The sequence below is a fragment of the Bos grunniens genome, chromosome 23, assembly GCF_055505025.1.
Source record: "Bos grunniens cultivar Pamir isolate PY7600 chromosome 23, Bosgru_T2T1.0, whole genome shotgun sequence".
NCBI lineage: Eukaryota > Metazoa > Chordata > Mammalia > Artiodactyla > Bovidae > Bos > Bos grunniens.
Genome location: NC_141187.1, coordinates 44,923,519 through 44,939,347, shown reverse-complemented (window position 1 = coordinate 44,939,347; position 15,829 = coordinate 44,923,519). Strand labels below are relative to the sequence as shown.

Genomic DNA, 15,829 nt, shown 5'->3' with positions numbered 1-15,829 from the left:
TAAATCATGTCTGACTCTTTGCGACCCCATGGACTGTAGCCCACCAGGCTCCTCTGTCTGTGGGGTTTCCCAGGCAAGAATACTTACTGGACTGGGTTATTGTTTCCTTCTCCAGGGGATCTTCCCGACCCAGGGGTGGAACCCGCATCTCCTGCATTTGCAGGCAGATGCTTTACCACTGAGCCACCAGGGAAGCCCCCTACTTCTTTTTTTTTTTTATGTTACTTTTAAACTTTACATAATTGTATTAGTTTTGCCAAATATCAAAATGAATCCGCCACAGGTATACATGTGTTCCCCATCCTGAACCCTCCTCCCTCCTCCCTCCCGATACCCTCTCTCTGGGTCGTCCTACTTCTTTTAGTAGAGCCCACACAGAGAGTTGGATTTTCCAAAAAGAAGACTGGCTAAGTGTTGTTTTGGATGGAGACAGCACCAAGGGGAGAAGAAACAGCTTTGGACTTCCTGACATGTCACGGGGACAGAGAGAAGGCGAAGAGAGTTTGCAATGCCTGCTTTTTACTGACTTAGGACTGCTGTTTTACTCTCAAGCTTCCTGAATCTTATTTTCGTGTGTCTCTTGTGAATAGCAGGCCTCCTAATTTAGGTAAACTTCTGCTTGTTCCTTCTGGCTTATTCAGTTGTTTCATGAAGGAAAGTACTCAGGCACTTCCATCATCTGGGGAGAAAGTGAGGACAAAACAAAGTGGACATCCTCCCAGGCTTCCCTTTCTCTGGAGGATGCAGGTGATACGCCAGTGAATGTGTTAGATGCTGTGTACTTACATCCATACACTGGAGGAGGCGCGAAGCGGGGGAGTGAGCATCACCTACGATAGTGATGCCCTTCCGTCCTCCAGGAGCTGCATCCTCACTGCGGCACCAAGAAACCCACTGCATCTCTTCTTACTCGTAACACATCTCAGGAAAGTTACATCATTTGGAGCCTTCGAGATGAGGGAACGGAATCTCTTCCCCCCTCCTCCTGGAGAATAATGTAGGCCCTTAGGTGTTAATATAAATTTATTGTAGAATGTCACATGAGAAGAAATCTTCTAGCCCAACTAGCTCACCATACAACGCAGCCTGACTCTGGACAATCTTACTGAAGGGGCCTGAGAGCCTGTGAGCGTACAGTTGGGAAAAATGCAGTGGCCATAAGCTCTCTGTGCTTCTATGCTCACATTGTCCTGGGTACCCTGGCCTTCTTCTTTGCACAGATCTCTCTGCCTTATCTCTTTGCGTTATCTTCTTAAGAATCCTAGTTCGCTATTTCCACATCTTTAATTCTCTGTTCACAGGACACTTTCTCTACACAGGAAGACTATCTAAGGGTCGAGGATGATTATTTTAGTGAATTAAATGATGGGAACTGTATTATGACTACTGTGACTCCTAGAGACTTCAAATATTTGATTGACTTTTCCATCAGTTCTTAAAATGTGGACAAAAACGAGGCTAGGATATGAAGAGAATGATAATCAGCCTCTGTCTTTGAAAGGCTTGTAGTCATTGGGGGCAGGGAGTAAATGCTTAGATATGTGATTATAATATAACCCGACAGGTGCTAGAAAAGAGGTGGGAACAGAGGCTGTGGATGCAGAAGGGGCTGGTTTCCACTGAAAAATCAGGAAAGGCTGCTCAAAAGAATGGCATCAAGGCTCTCCCTGAGGTTGGGTGGGCTGCTGCAACCAAACTCTGAGGGGCTTGTTCTGAGGTGGAGTGATGGCAGGAGAGCTCAAAGTGTGCTTCAGTTCAGTTCAGTCGCTCAATCTTATCCGACTCTTTGTGACCCCGTGGACTGCAGCTCACCAGGCCTCCCTGCCCTTCACCAGTTCCCAGATCTTGCTCAAACTCATGTCCATCAAGTCGGTGATGCCATCCAACCATCTCATCCTCTGTCATCCCCTTCTCCTACCTTCAACCTTTCCCATTTTCTGGGTCTTTTCCAATGAGTCAGTTCTTCACATCAGGTGGCCAAAGTATTGGAGCTTCAACTACAGCATCAGTCCTTCCAATGAATATTCAGGACTGATTTCCTTTAGGATTGATTGGTTGGCTCTCCTTGTAGTCCAAGGGACTCTCAAGAGTCTTCTCCTACACCACAGTTCAAAAGCATCAATTCTTTGGCGCTCAGCTTTCTTTATGGTCCAACTCTCACATCCATACATGACTACTGGAAAAACCATAGTTTTGACTAGATGGGCGTTTGTTGGCAAAGTAATGTCTCTGCTTTTGAATATGCTGTCTAGGTTGGTCTAGCTTTTCTTCCAAGGAGCATCTTTTAATTTCATGGCTGCAGTCACCATCTGCAGTGATTTTGGAGCCCAAGAAAATAAAGTCTGTCACTGTTTCCACTGTTTCCCCATCTATTTGCCATGAAATGATGGGATCAGATGACATGATCTTAGTTTTTTGAATGTTGAGCTTCAAGCCAACTTTTTCAGTCTCCTCTTTCACTTTCATCAAGAGGCTCTTCAGTTCCTCTTCCTTTCTGCCATTAGGGTAGTGTCATCTGCATATCTGAGGTTCTTGGTATTTCTCCCAGCAATCTTGATTCCAGTTTGTGCTTCATCCAGCCCAGCATTTCACATGATGTACTCTACATGTAAGTTAAATAAGCAGGGTGACAATATTCAGCCTTGACATACTCCTTTCTCAATTTAGAACCAGTCCATTGTTCCATGTCCCGTTCTAACTGACAAAATAGAAAAAGCAAGAGAATTCCAGAAAAACAGCTATCTCTTCTTTATTGACTATGCCAATGCCTTTCACTGTGTGGATCACAATAAACTGTGGGAAATTCTTAAAGAGATGGGAATACCAGACCACCTGACCTGCCTCCTGAGAAATCTGTATACCGGTGAAGAAGCAACATTTAGAACCGGACAGTATGCTTCAGAAGCCAAAAGGCCTCTGTGGCTGGAACTCGGGGTGCATGGTAAATAACAGTAACAAATCAGATTGGAAGGAATGAGGGGTGCAGATGGCAAGGCACCTCCTCATCCATTCCAAAGAGGGTGAGGTTTGTCCAGTTGACAATGAGACCCTTGAAAGGTCTTTTAATTGAGGGAATGTCATGTTCAGACCTGTCTGACAGCAGCAAGGAGTTGTGTGGGTGGTGGTGAGAAGGAGAGAAAGTTCTGGAAAAAGTAAATCTTGAAGCCACTGCAGGGCTCTGCTGCTGCCCAGGTGACATCACTACAAGACCAGGCTCTACAAGCCCTACTGCCCGAGTTCAGTAATGCCTGCACCCCTCTCGCTGTGACCGTGCCCGGCGGCCTCATGTTCCCTCTCTAAAATGGGAGTGTAACAGTAATTCTGATCTCACAGGGTGGCTGTGAGGCTTACATGGATTTATCCTGGTGCCGTGTGAGCACTGAAAGCATCAGCTCTCATCACCGTTGCAGGCAGTGGTCCAGGAGGGGTTAGGGAGACTCCCGCTATGAGGTCAGGGTGAGGGCTCCATGGTCACCTCCAGGGTTAGTTCCTGATCACCCGCCTGGAGGAGAAACAGTGAACACCACCCAGGGGTGACTTTTTCTTGTGTGTGTTCACCTACTTTAAGGACACTGTGTTCACCATGTTGACTTCCCTGGTGGCTCAGACGGTAAAGCGTCTGTCTACAATGCAGGAGACCCAGGTTCGATCTCTAGGTTGGGAAGATCCCCTGGAGAAGGAGATGGCAATCCACTCCAGTACTCTTGCCTAGAAAATCCCATGGACAGAGGAGCCTGGTAGGCTACAGTCCATGGGGTCGCAGAGAGTCAGACACGACTGAGTGACTTCACTTTGACTTTACCGTGTTATCACCATGGAATGTAAATTCAGGTTAAACGAGAGAATTTCTCAAGTACAACAAAGCATTCTATATATTTCAAAGTTGCTACAAAGCGTTAGTCGCCCTGCTGCTAAGTCGCTTCAGTCGTGTCCGACTCTGTGTGACCCCATAGACGGCAGCCCACCAGGCTCTCCCGTCCCTGGGATTCTCCAGGCAAGAACACTGGAGTGGGTTGCCATTTCCTTCTCCAATGCGTGAAAGTAAAAAGTGAAAGTGAAGTCGCTCAGTCATGTCCGACTCTCATCGACCCCATGGACTGCAGCCTACCAGGCTCCTCCGCCCATGGGATTTTCTAGGCAAAATACTGGAGTGGGGTGCCATTGCCTTCTCTGTTAGTCGCCCAGTTGTGTCCAATTCTGTGCAACTCCGTGGACTGTAGCCTGCCAGGCTCCTCTGTCCATGGAATTCTCCAAGCAAGAATACTGGAGTGGGTAACCAATCCCTTCTCTAGCAGATCTTCCCCACCCAGAGATCGAACCTGGGTCTCCCCCATTGCAGGCAGATTCTTTACCATCTGCGCCACTGGGGAAGCCCAAAATCTGTATAATGTCTGACCAAACCAGCTTGCTCACAAATCACTTCCATTATGATTCTTTTAGAGAAAATAAGTATACTGCACACATTTTAAAAGTGTTTTTCATTTACCTTTCATTAGCACTTAAAATGGAGAAGGCAATGGCACCCCACTCCAGTACTTCTGCCTGGAAAATCCCATGGACAGAGGAGCCTGGTAGGCTGAAGTCCATGGGGTCGCTGAGGGTCGGACACAACAGAGTGACTTCACTTTCACTTTTCACTTTCACGTGTTAGAGAAGGAAATGGCAACCCACTCCAGTGTTCTTGCTTGGAGAATCCCAGGGATGGCGGAGCCTGGTGAGTTGCCATCTATGGGGTCACACAGAGTCGGACACGACTGAAGCAAACTTAGCAGCAGCACTTAAAATACGCGTTTCTATTTCAAAATGAGATCTGTTTGACTTCTGAGCAAACTCAGTACTTAATCCCCAAAGAGTGTTGACCTGAGTGGTCTAGAATAGATCTGCTTACATGAGTCAGCTTTGCCTCGGGGACGTTGACAGGTACTCTGGAAGGTGTGGTAACTCTTTCAGGCTGCTGGAGTGTCATTTTGTAACTCACCCATCTGGGCCACATAACAAGCCAAGCTGCTTCCCTCAGATGGGTTCAGAGTGCCTGTGTTAACAGGGTAACTGCTTTGGGACCACAGCAGGAGCAGAGAGAATGCACTCAGCGGAACTGTCACGATGTCAGATGGGCTGGTACCGCCCCCAGAGTGCCAGCCTGATACACAGCAGGTCAAGGGATCTGAGCAGTTCACCCTTCAGCGAATACTGCAGATTGCTGAGCACTAATACCCAGGCTGCATTAGAGGAGACTCACACGGTACAACTCTGAGGATGCAGCAGGTAGCAGAGCTGTCTGCATACTCTAGACCCAGGGGTCAAACCCAGCTGTCCTACATTGCAGGAGATTCTTTACCATCTGAGCCACCGGGGAAGTCCTATACTCTAGGTCAGTAGTTCCCAAATGGGCAGCTTTGCCCCCCAGAGGACATTGGACAATATCTGATGATACTCGGGGTTGTCACCACCAGAGGAGATGCCACTAGCATCTAGTGGGTAGAGACCAGGTTTGCTGCTAAACATCCTACAACACACAGGACAACCCCCTGACACAAAGAAGGACCCAGTCCAAAAGGTCAGCCACGCCAAGGTTGAGAGACTCTGGTCGAGCTCAACACATTTAATCAAAATGTGGTGTATTATATATATATGTGTGTATATATGTATACGCACACATCGTTGGTGGTACCTTAATGGAGTTTAAGACAAGCTTTTTAAAAGTTTTAATTGTTGTTATTATTGTTTTTGTTCAGTCACTATGCCGCATCTGACTCTCTGCGACCCCGTGGACTATAGCCCACCAGGCTCCTCTGTCCTCCACTATCTCCCGGAGTTTGCTCAAATTCACGTCGATTGAGTTGGCAGTGTTATCTAACCATCTCATCCTCTGCCGTCCCCTTTTCCTTTTGCCTTCAGTCTTTCCCAGCATCACTGTCTTTTCCAATGTGTTGGCTCTTCGCATCAGGTGGCCAAAGTATTGAAGCTTCAGCATCAGTTCAGTTCAGTCGCTCAGTCTTATCCGACTCTTTGCGACCCCATGGACTGTAGCACACCAGGCTTCCCTGTCCATCACCAACTCCCAGAGCTTGCTCAAATTCATGTCCATTGAGTCAGTGATGCCATCTAACCATCTCATCCTTTGTTGTCCCCTTCTCCTCCTGTCTTCAATCTTTCCCAGCATCGGGGTCTGAGCCACGAGGGAAGTCAACATACAACTTGTGGACTTCAAATGTAGCTCACACAGAAAAGCTGAGGGGTGAGGGATGATCAGTTCAGTTCAGTCGCTCAGTCATGTCCAACTCTTTGCGACCCCATGGACTGCAGCACACCAGGCTTCCCTGTCTATCACCAACTCCCAGAGCTTGCTCAAACTCATGTACATCGAGTCAGTGATGCCATCCAACCATCTCATCCTCTGTCGTCCCCTTATGATAGAGGTTAGAAATATTCATTTGGATCAGGGGTCAGGAAACTTTTTCTGTAAAGAACTGAACAGTTGGTACGTCCCTGGTGGTCCAGGGGTTGAGACTTCATGCTTCCAATGCAGGGGGCATGGGTTTGATTCCTGGTCAGGGAACTAAGATCTCACAACCACGGTGGGTGGGGGGGCAGTGGGGAATGGATAGTAAAGATTTGAGGCTCTGTTACAGCTTCTCAACACTGCCATTCTGGTGCAAAGGTCGTTGTGACAGTAGGTAAACATTCGAGTCCTTTCCCCATCCTGACCATTCTAAACCCAGCATCCAAGACGTATCCTTTAAACTCAGTGCCCTGTGACCTGACCGTGACAGGAGAGGGGACACTATTACTTACCCTGGTTAGTAACATCTAAAACATTTACAGAGTCACGATGCCTGCTTGGTACACGTGTTGTTGACAAAGCATGATGTTTCCTCCGCCTTGAATGCATGTGTGCATGGTTAGTAGGGTTTGTGTTTAACCAAAATACACAATCTTACAAGTATCACAATTCAGTGTTTGGATACAGCATATTGAAACAGAGCAAGTTCAAATTCTAACTGGCTCCTTGACCACCTGTGCCATCGTGGGCTTATTAATTACCCTCTCAGAGCCTCCATTTCCTGCTTATTAAAATGAGGATAACTGACACCTCTCCTGCAGGGTTGTTATTAACAATGTGATGAGATACTGGATGTGGAAGTTTGCAGCACAGTGGGTGACACATTCAATAAATGTTCGCTTTTTGCTTCTCTGCCTCAGTTCTTGCACATATTTGACTCGGTCGTTAAGCCGTTACCAAAAGTGCCAGTCAGGTCAGGGGCATGTATAGCTCTGCAGTACACTAAAAATAGTCCCTGAAAATTAAAGACTGATCTCTTCACTAATACTTTTGAGTATGATTCATCACCCATTTTAAATGCATCTATGTCAGGGATTCCAGCCCAGCAAAGACAATCAGCACGGACTGAGTGCCCATTTACTGTCAGCCACGGTGCCAGGCACCTGCTGCAGATGTGAAGAGGGCACAGTCCCTGCCCTTGGAGGTGTCTAGCACTTGGCTGGCGGGGGCAACTCCTCCCCAAATAACAAGCAAATGGGTGTTCCCAGTTTTCAAAATTGTGGAATCTCCCGAGAACCTGGGCAAAGTGTTGCCCAAGACGAGTATTGAAAGGTCGACAGAAATTAGCAAGGTGAAGGTAAGATGGGAGCACATCTCACCTTGTTTACCATGTGAACAACGTGACTTGTGTGGGGACAGGTAGGGGGATGAGGCTGGGGCAGACGATACGAGGTATTGCATGTCGGGCTGTGTTTAAACTGCTGCTTCCAGGCTAATGGTTTTCCCTCTCCTCTGGCAGTGAGACCTTTCATTTAGAGCAGGTCTTCTAAGTGACCACACCATTCCAGAAGGTTTTTCCCTTCCTGCCCTTGGCCATCAGAGGTGGAGGCCAGATGTAATAAGAAGCTATGTTTCAGTTAATTGAGTTCTTTGCTATGACTGGTGTAGCCTGCAGTGTGGATTTTTGACAACTTTTCTGTATCAGTCTTGGAGCACTGGTTTTGTAGATTAGGAAGACACTCAGGGTTCTAACAGATGAGATAGCCACATCTGAGTTTCCAAAAGCTGTCCTGGAGAACAGACTGATATGGACAATGTCTAGAAACCACTTGGAGGGCCCTTTCTAGAAATAACAAGTGTGGGGCTCCTTTGAGGCCCTTCCGGTGGGACACACAGGCACCAGACCTGCTGAAAAGATAGGACTTACCCAGTTTCATCCAAGGAAACTGAGGCTCAGAAAAGGTAACAGTCTGCCCGCCATCAGAAGAGAGCAGATGCTGCCACCACCAGGTCACTCTGCTGTCCCAGCACGTCGAGCTGTAGGTGAGAAATGGGACTCAAATTGTCCCGTAGACCTTTCGCTTCTGAGTGCAGGACGGCCAGGGTTTTAAAAGGTTCCCATGCATTTATACGACACCTTAGCCAGAATGAATGTCCTCTTTTCTTTCTTTTTAAACAGCTCTGAGCAGCGGGTCCCCTGTTCTACTTCTTACCACAGCTCTGGTTTGCACTCGGGTGACAGTGTCACAAAAGCAGGACCTCTGGGCCTTCCGGAAATCAGACAAGTGCCAACTGTTGTGATTGAATGTGATGACAATAAAGAAAACGTGCCTCATGAAGCAGACTACGAAGACTCTTCTTGCCTGTACACAAGAGAAGAGGAGGAGGAGGAGGAAGAGGACGAGGATGACGACACTTCATTGTATACCAGTAGGTACTTCTAAACTCTTGGGGCGTGGCGGGCATGGGGGGGGGGCATGGCCAGGCGGGGGCATGGCCGGAGCGAGGAGCTGCCCACCTCTGTGGATTCAAATCTGAGGTCCAGTGTTGTTATTTCTTTATTAGTAAAATGAAAGTAACGGTCTTCTGAACAACATCAGAACTCTAGAAACCACAGCATCATGCTGCCATCTCTTACCTCTTTAGATGTTCTTTCTTTCTCTGATGGCTTCCTGTGGGATGCCATGTGCAGTTCTGTGCTTAGTCTCTCAGTTGTGTCGGACTCTTTGCGACCCATGGACTGTAGCCCGCCAGGCTCCTCTGTCCATGGGGATTCTCCAGGCAACAATACTGGAGTGGGTTGCCATGCCCTCCTCCAGGGGATCTTCCCAACCCAGAGATCAAACCCAGGCCTCCCTCATTGCAGGTGGATTCTTTGCCATCTGGGCCACCAGGGAAACCCCCATCCAAAGAAAAAAAAGGGGGGTGAGGAGAAGGAAGCACTTTAAAATTCAATTCCAGTATACAGAATACACTAAAGTACTAACTGTTGCATATGGAACAAATTCATTTTTAAACATACCTCAACCACTTCAGAGACTGAATTTAAATTTCTTCTTTAAGGCCTTTCAGTGCGCTAAGAAACAAGGCAAAAAATGAAGAAAGCAAAGTTCAAAATCTGTCATTCTGGTTACAAAAAATGAATGTTTCAATTGAATGAATATTGACTGATATTTTATCAACTTTTAATGCATGAACTTAAATAATAGCAAACTTTTACTGTGTGCCTGATAATAGGCTAAGATTTCATTCTTATCTACATCTCACAACCCCCAGGGGCATAAATTCCTGCCCTATTTTCCGGGGGGTGGCGGTAGTGCGGAAGGAAATGAAGCAGCCAGGATCTTGCCCAGAGCTTCACATCTGCTAAGAGGCAGCGCTGAGAGCTGAAGCTGCCTGGGCCTTACTCCAAAGCCCATGTTCTAAAACCAGCAGCAGAAGAAAGAAGACAAGCACTTACTATGCAAAATCCAAAGGGATCCCCCAAACTTGGTGCTTCCCAGGCCTTTGCTCTTGCCTCACATACTGGGGTTCAGGTAGCAAACTAAACTTGAGCACTGGAAACAGTCCTGCTATTAAGGAGAGAACCACGGAGGGGCAGCCAAAGGCCCATGTTGTCCAGCCTCTGCCCATCACTTTCTGCCCAGATGATGGAGCATTTATACCAGGGTTTCACAACCTCAGCACTCATGACGTCTTGGGCCAGATGACTGATTGTCATGGCAGCTGCCCTGTGCGTCGTAGGATGTTGAATAGCCTCTACCCACTGGTGCCAGTAGCAGCCTCTCCACCAGACCCCAGTTTGACAACCAAAAATGTCTCTAGACTTTGCCAAATGTCCCCTGGGGGGGGCAAAAATCTCTCCTGGCTGAGAAGCATGGATTTATTCCAGATGGAAGGTGCTCAGAACCTCCTGTGTTGAAAAGCAGTGCCCAAATATTGCCTTTCCGTGAATTTGTTCTCCCTCCCACCCCACGCTGACCCACGTTGCCCAGCCTTACTTTGCTCCGCACCCCCAGCCCCGCTGTAGCTGATCTCTCTTGTCTCCTGTGATTCCCTGGCTTATCACACATCACCTCTGAGCCTTCATAGAGGCAGGTGCACTCCAGCCGGCTGCCTGTCGGTCTCATTTATCCTGCACGTGCCAGCCCCTCGTCCTCCGTCCTTCGCGGTCTGTTTTATGCTCCACAGTCTGTCTGCCCTCCTTTGCGGTGTTCCCACCAGGTGGGGAGTTCCTGGGGAAGCAGAGATCCCGTCACAGGTCGCCCGTGTGCTCCTCACATGCCCGGCACACTGGGAGGTAGACAGGACATGCTGATGGCAGAAACCATGAAAGTGACATACAGTCACTCTCCTCCTTTGGCTGAGGTCTTGACCACTCTCAGGAGTTGGGCTGTTATATCTGTCTCCCTGTCTTGCGCCCTGTGGGCCACAGCTGACTCTGGGGGAGCCCGGAGCCCAGGTTGGCGATGACTTCATTAACTCATCTCTGCCCTCCTGCAGGCTCCCTGGCCATGAAGGTGTGCAGGAAGGACTCCTTAGCCATCAAACTCAGCAACAGGCCCTCCAAGCGAGAGCTGGAAGAAAAGAACATCCTTCCCCGCCAGACGGACGAGGAGCGACTAGAGCTGCGGCAGCAGATTGGCACCAAGCTCACCAGGTAGGTCAGGGGCTCCCTTGGACTGTTTGAGGTGCACTCGAAATCTCACTCTCTTTGAAAAGCCTGTGGCCGTGTTTGCGGTCCTCATGGAGTGAGCACGATGTAAAACATAATTTTATCCTGATGGTTTTAATAGCATAAAAATATAAGGTAGCACTCTAAGAATAATCCCAAATTGGGAGAAGGGAGCAGAAACAAGTAAAATGACGTCCAGTGTTAAGGCTGTTGTTGTGTACTCACTAAGTCACGTTTGACTCTTCGCAACTCCGTGGACTGCAGCCCGCCAGGCTGCCCAGTCCTTCACTGTCTCCCAGAGCTTGCTCGAATTCATGTCCATTGAGTCAGTGATGCCATCCAACCATCTCATCCTCTGTTGTCCCTTTCTCCTCCTGCCCTCAGTCTTTCCCAGCATCAGGGTCTTTTCCAGTGAGGTGGCTCTTCACATCCGGTGACCACAGCACTGGAGCTTCAGCATCAGTCCTTCCAATGAATATTCAGGATTGATTTCCTTTGGATTGACTAGTTTGATATCCTTGCAGTTGAAGGGATTCTCTAGAGTCTTCTCCAGCACCACAATTCAAAAGCATCAATTCTTTGGCACTCAGCCTTCTTTATGGTCCAACTCTCACATCTGTACGTGAGTTTCTACCTAAAAATGCAAAAATAGTGTTCTTCTAAAAATGTTTTCTCATTGATGCTATTGGGCAGACTCTCCTAAACCTCAGTCATTTGAATGCTTTGATAATGAATAACTATTTCAACTTACCGTTATTTGAGAGGTGTGGGCTGCCCTTCAGACATGAACACAGTCAGCTGGGTATGTGTTGCTCTGCCTTATGTATACAGACTCAAGCCAGGTGCAGAGAACCAGGGGGCCAACATGGCCATCCACTGGGGTATGTGGTAGATGAAATAGAGCTGGAACTTAAATTTATTTTACATCATTCTTTTTTTGAGTCAATCATGTCTGTATTATACATATATACCATGCTGCTGCTGCTGCTGCTAAGTCGCTTCAGTCATGGCCGACTCTTTGTGACCCCATGGACTGCAGCCTACCAGGCTCCTCTGTCCATGGGATTTTCCAGGCAAGAGTACTGGAGTGGGTTGCCATTGCCTTCTCCGTATATATCATGCAGTAGTACTTATACATAACTTATAGATAAAGAAATGGCATATGTAGAGGTATGTGCTTTAAAAATTAAATTGAGTTCTCTGAAAGGTTCAAATCCGCAGGTCTGAGGGTCCTGTCTCATAGCCACGTGAGCAGGTCTTTTTCTCTCCAGGAACCTCTAGTCCGTGGAAATGTAGAGACCTCAGGACACTCCCTCGCCCCTCCAGAGCCCCCTAGATGCAAGGTGCCACTGCTTTCTCTCTGGGTCTGGGCGCTTCAACATGAACCCTAAGAGGTGGTCAGCCTGCGTGATCTTGGCTATCCAATCCACCTTTAGTTCCCTTCATTTACCAACCTTTTTACTCCCCTAAGATTAGTAGTCAGCCCACATAGTTCCATTTTATTTATTTGAAATCCATCTTACCCCACTCCAGCCCCCCAAAAAAATTGTAATTTAAAAAATCAGATATGGAGCCGTGCTTCTCTGTGTTCATAGTGAGGGTGACCTCTTGATCAGCCAGAGGACAGCTGATCTGGCCCTGCTTCACTTGCCAGCTTGGAGTGTTGATTGACTGAAGTAAACCTCCCCTCCTCCGCCACCTAGAAGGCGGTTCGAGGGCCCATTGGAACAGGATTTTGAGGGACCAAATAGAAGTCTGATGCCTGAAGGAGTCATTCTTTTGCTTCAGAAACATCCTTTAGAAAGTGAATCATTCCATAAGTCACCAAGACTACTTATTTAAAAAAAATTTTTTTTATTATGGTACAAGTCACTTAGTATATAACATATTATTTTAACCATATTTAACTGGCACTAAGTACATTCACATTGTTGTATAACTCTCTCCATCATCCATCTCCTGACTTTTTCACCCTCCTAAACTGAAACTCTGACCCCCTTTAAAAACGAACTCCCCATTCTCCCCTACTCCCTTGCTCCTGGCGTCTACCAGTGTACTTTCTGACTCTGTGAATTTGACTGTTCTAGGTACCTCGTATAAGGACTACTGATTTTAAGAGAAAGGAGCTCAGACTCAAACAGGATCTGTTCATAGTTACTCAGGGCCTCCTCTGAGGAACAGCCAGCTTTTCAGACCCAGCTGCCCATTGCTGTCCAACTGAGATCACTTCCTCAGTCCCCTCCAGCACTTCTGCATGCTTTAGATCATATAGGGGAAGAAAAAGCCTGGGAAGGAGAATAAAATGGGAGATGCCTTGCAGTATACGTAGGCACGAAATTAACCTCAAGAATAAATGAAGATTTGAGCAATCTGCCTCCCTGACACTTGTTCCCCTAAAACATCTCTTCACCCTTAATATATCACCGTTAGGAAATACCCATTTAGGGAAGCCTTGGAAACCTTGCTTGGGTTGGAAAGGATGTTTCTCCCTGTGATGTGCTTTTCCTAGACCAGAGTAGCTGGTGATTCAGGCCACTCACCTATGCTTCTTCCCAGTGATCAAAGGAGATACTGACTTTATTTCAGCCACTGAGAGTATTCACTTTCTAGGGCCGCCATAACAAAGTACCACTAGCTGAGTGGCTTACCCATCAGAACCGTATGGTCTCACCGTCTGGAGCCTGCATGTCTGAAATCAGAGTGTCAGCAGGGTTGGTTCCTTCTGAGGGCTGTGGGGGAGAATGTTCCAGACCCCTCCCTGGTTCTGGTGGTTCACAGACAGTCTTTAGCCTTCCTTGGCTTGTAGATGTAGCATCCTGATCTCTGCCTTCATCTTCCATCAGCATTCTCCTTGCTGTGTGTGTCTCCCCACATTTCGCCTTTTTAGAAGGAAACCAGTCATCTTAGATTCAGACCCAACCCTCGTCAACTTGTGTTAACTTGATTACCTCTTAAAAGACCCTGTCTCCAAATAAGCTCACACTCTGAGGTATTGGAGATTGGACCTGGACCTCAATACTGTGTTTTCAGTGTGTTTATCTGGCCACGTTGGGTCTTGGCCGCAGCATGCAGGATCTTCATTGCCTCGTGCTAGATCTTCCCTTGCAGCACACAGACTCTCCAGTTGCAGCCTGCGGTCTCTGGTTGTGGTGTGTGGGCTCGGTACTTCAGCAGTTGCAGCACAGGGACTCTAGTTGTGGCACATGGGCTCCAGAGTGCTTGGGCTCGGTAGTTGTAGCCTGTGGACTTAATTGCTACACAGTATGTGGGCTCTTAGTTCCCCGACTAGGGATTGAACCCGAGTCCCCTGCACTACAGGGTGGAATCTTAACCACTGGCCTACTAGAGAAGTCCCAGGACCTCAGCATTTGTATTTTGGGGAAATGCAATTCAAACCATACCAGTCGGGGAAGCATAAAGTGTGTCTACCTAGAAAAGGAGCCAGAAACTCAAATGCATGCCCAGAGCCAGGTAGGTATTGAGCATAAGGAAAGCAGGCAGTTCTGATATTATCAAGGTGTGCTGGAAACTGGGGTGAGATGAAAAGTCCACCCTTTATCAAAAGGGGTCGCCACTCTTCAGCTTCAGCCCCTGGTTGTTGTGGAGAAATGAAGAACCATTTATCTGATATTATGAAAAAACATCTGAATTTTTTTTTAAATGAAAATTTCAAATTTTTTTAACATTGTACAGACCGAGCATGGATTAAATTTAGCCCCAGGATCATGTCTCAGCCTGTGCCCCTGGATTTAATTTCTGACCTGGAAATCATAGTGTTTGCTGTGTACAGGATAGTCCTAAATGCTATGGGCATGCACTATACACTTTGATGACATGAGACTGAATTCTTCAGTGTGTGATAAATGTGGACATGTGTGTGTGTCTGTGTTGTTCAGTCACTCAGTCATGTCCAACTCTTGGCGACCCCATGACTGCAGCATGCCAGGCCTCCCTGTCCTTTGCTATGTCCTAGAGTTTGCACAGACTCATGTCCATTGAATCAGTGATGCCATCCAACCATCTCATCCTCTGTTGTTCCCTTCTCCTCCTGCCTTCAATCTTTCCCAGCATCAGAGTCTTTTCCAATGAGTTAGCTCTTCGAATCAGGTGGCCAATCTACTGGTGCTTCAGCTTCAGCATCAGTTCTTTCAATGAAGATTTAGGACTGATTTCGTTGAGGATGGGCTTACCTCATAGCTCAGTGGTAAAGAATCCGCCTGCAATGCAGGAGACCTGGATGTGATCCCTTGGTTGGGAAGATCCCCTGGAGAAGGGAAAGGCTATCTACTCCAGTATTCTGGCCTGGAGAATGTCATGGACTGTATAGTCCATGGGGTCACAAAGAGTTGGATGCAACTGAGTGACTTTCACTCACTTCTTTTAGGATTGACTGGTTTGGTCTTGCAGTACAAGGGACTCTCAAGAATCTTCTGCAGCACCACAGTTCAAAAGCATCAATTCTTTGGTGCTCAGCCCTCTTTATTATCCAAATCTGACATCCGTACATAACTACTGGAAAAAGCCATAGCTTTGACTAGACGGACCTTTGTCAGTAAAGTGATGTCTCTGCTTTTTAATGGGCTTCCCTGATAGCTCAGTTGGTAAAGAATCTGCCTGCAATGCAGGAGACCCCGATTCGTCGGAAGGATCTGCTGGAGAAGGGATAGGCTACCCACTCCAGTATTCTTGGGCTTCCCTTGTGGCTCAGCTGGGTAAAGAATCTGCCTACAATGTGGGAGACGTGGGTTCAATCCCTAGGTTGGGAAGATCCCCTGGAGAAGGGAAAGGCTACCCACTCCAGTATTCCAGCCTGGAGAGTTCCATGGACTGTATAGACCATGGGGTTGCAAAGAGTCGGACGAGACTGAGTG

General features: G+C 47.5%; 1 protein-coding gene across 21 annotated transcripts in view; it reads left to right on the top strand.

The window, feature by feature from the left end:
• The window catches only part of PHACTR1 (phosphatase and actin regulator 1), a 565,894-nt gene that overhangs the window by 520,384 nt on the left and 29,681 nt on the right, over nt 1-15,829 (top strand). For 18 of the 21 annotated variants that reach the window (XM_086370843.1, XM_086370849.1, XM_086370839.1 and 15 more), the window contains 2 exons: nt 8,463-8,713; nt 10,787-10,943. In XM_086370843.1, coding sequence (XP_086226969.1) covers nt 8,463-8,713; nt 10,787-10,943 — 408 coding nt within the window. The remainder of the gene's footprint in view (nt 1-8,462; nt 8,714-10,786; nt 10,944-15,829) is intronic. The other 3 variants (XM_086370859.1, XM_086370851.1, XM_086370844.1) reach the window with 1 other exon arrangement.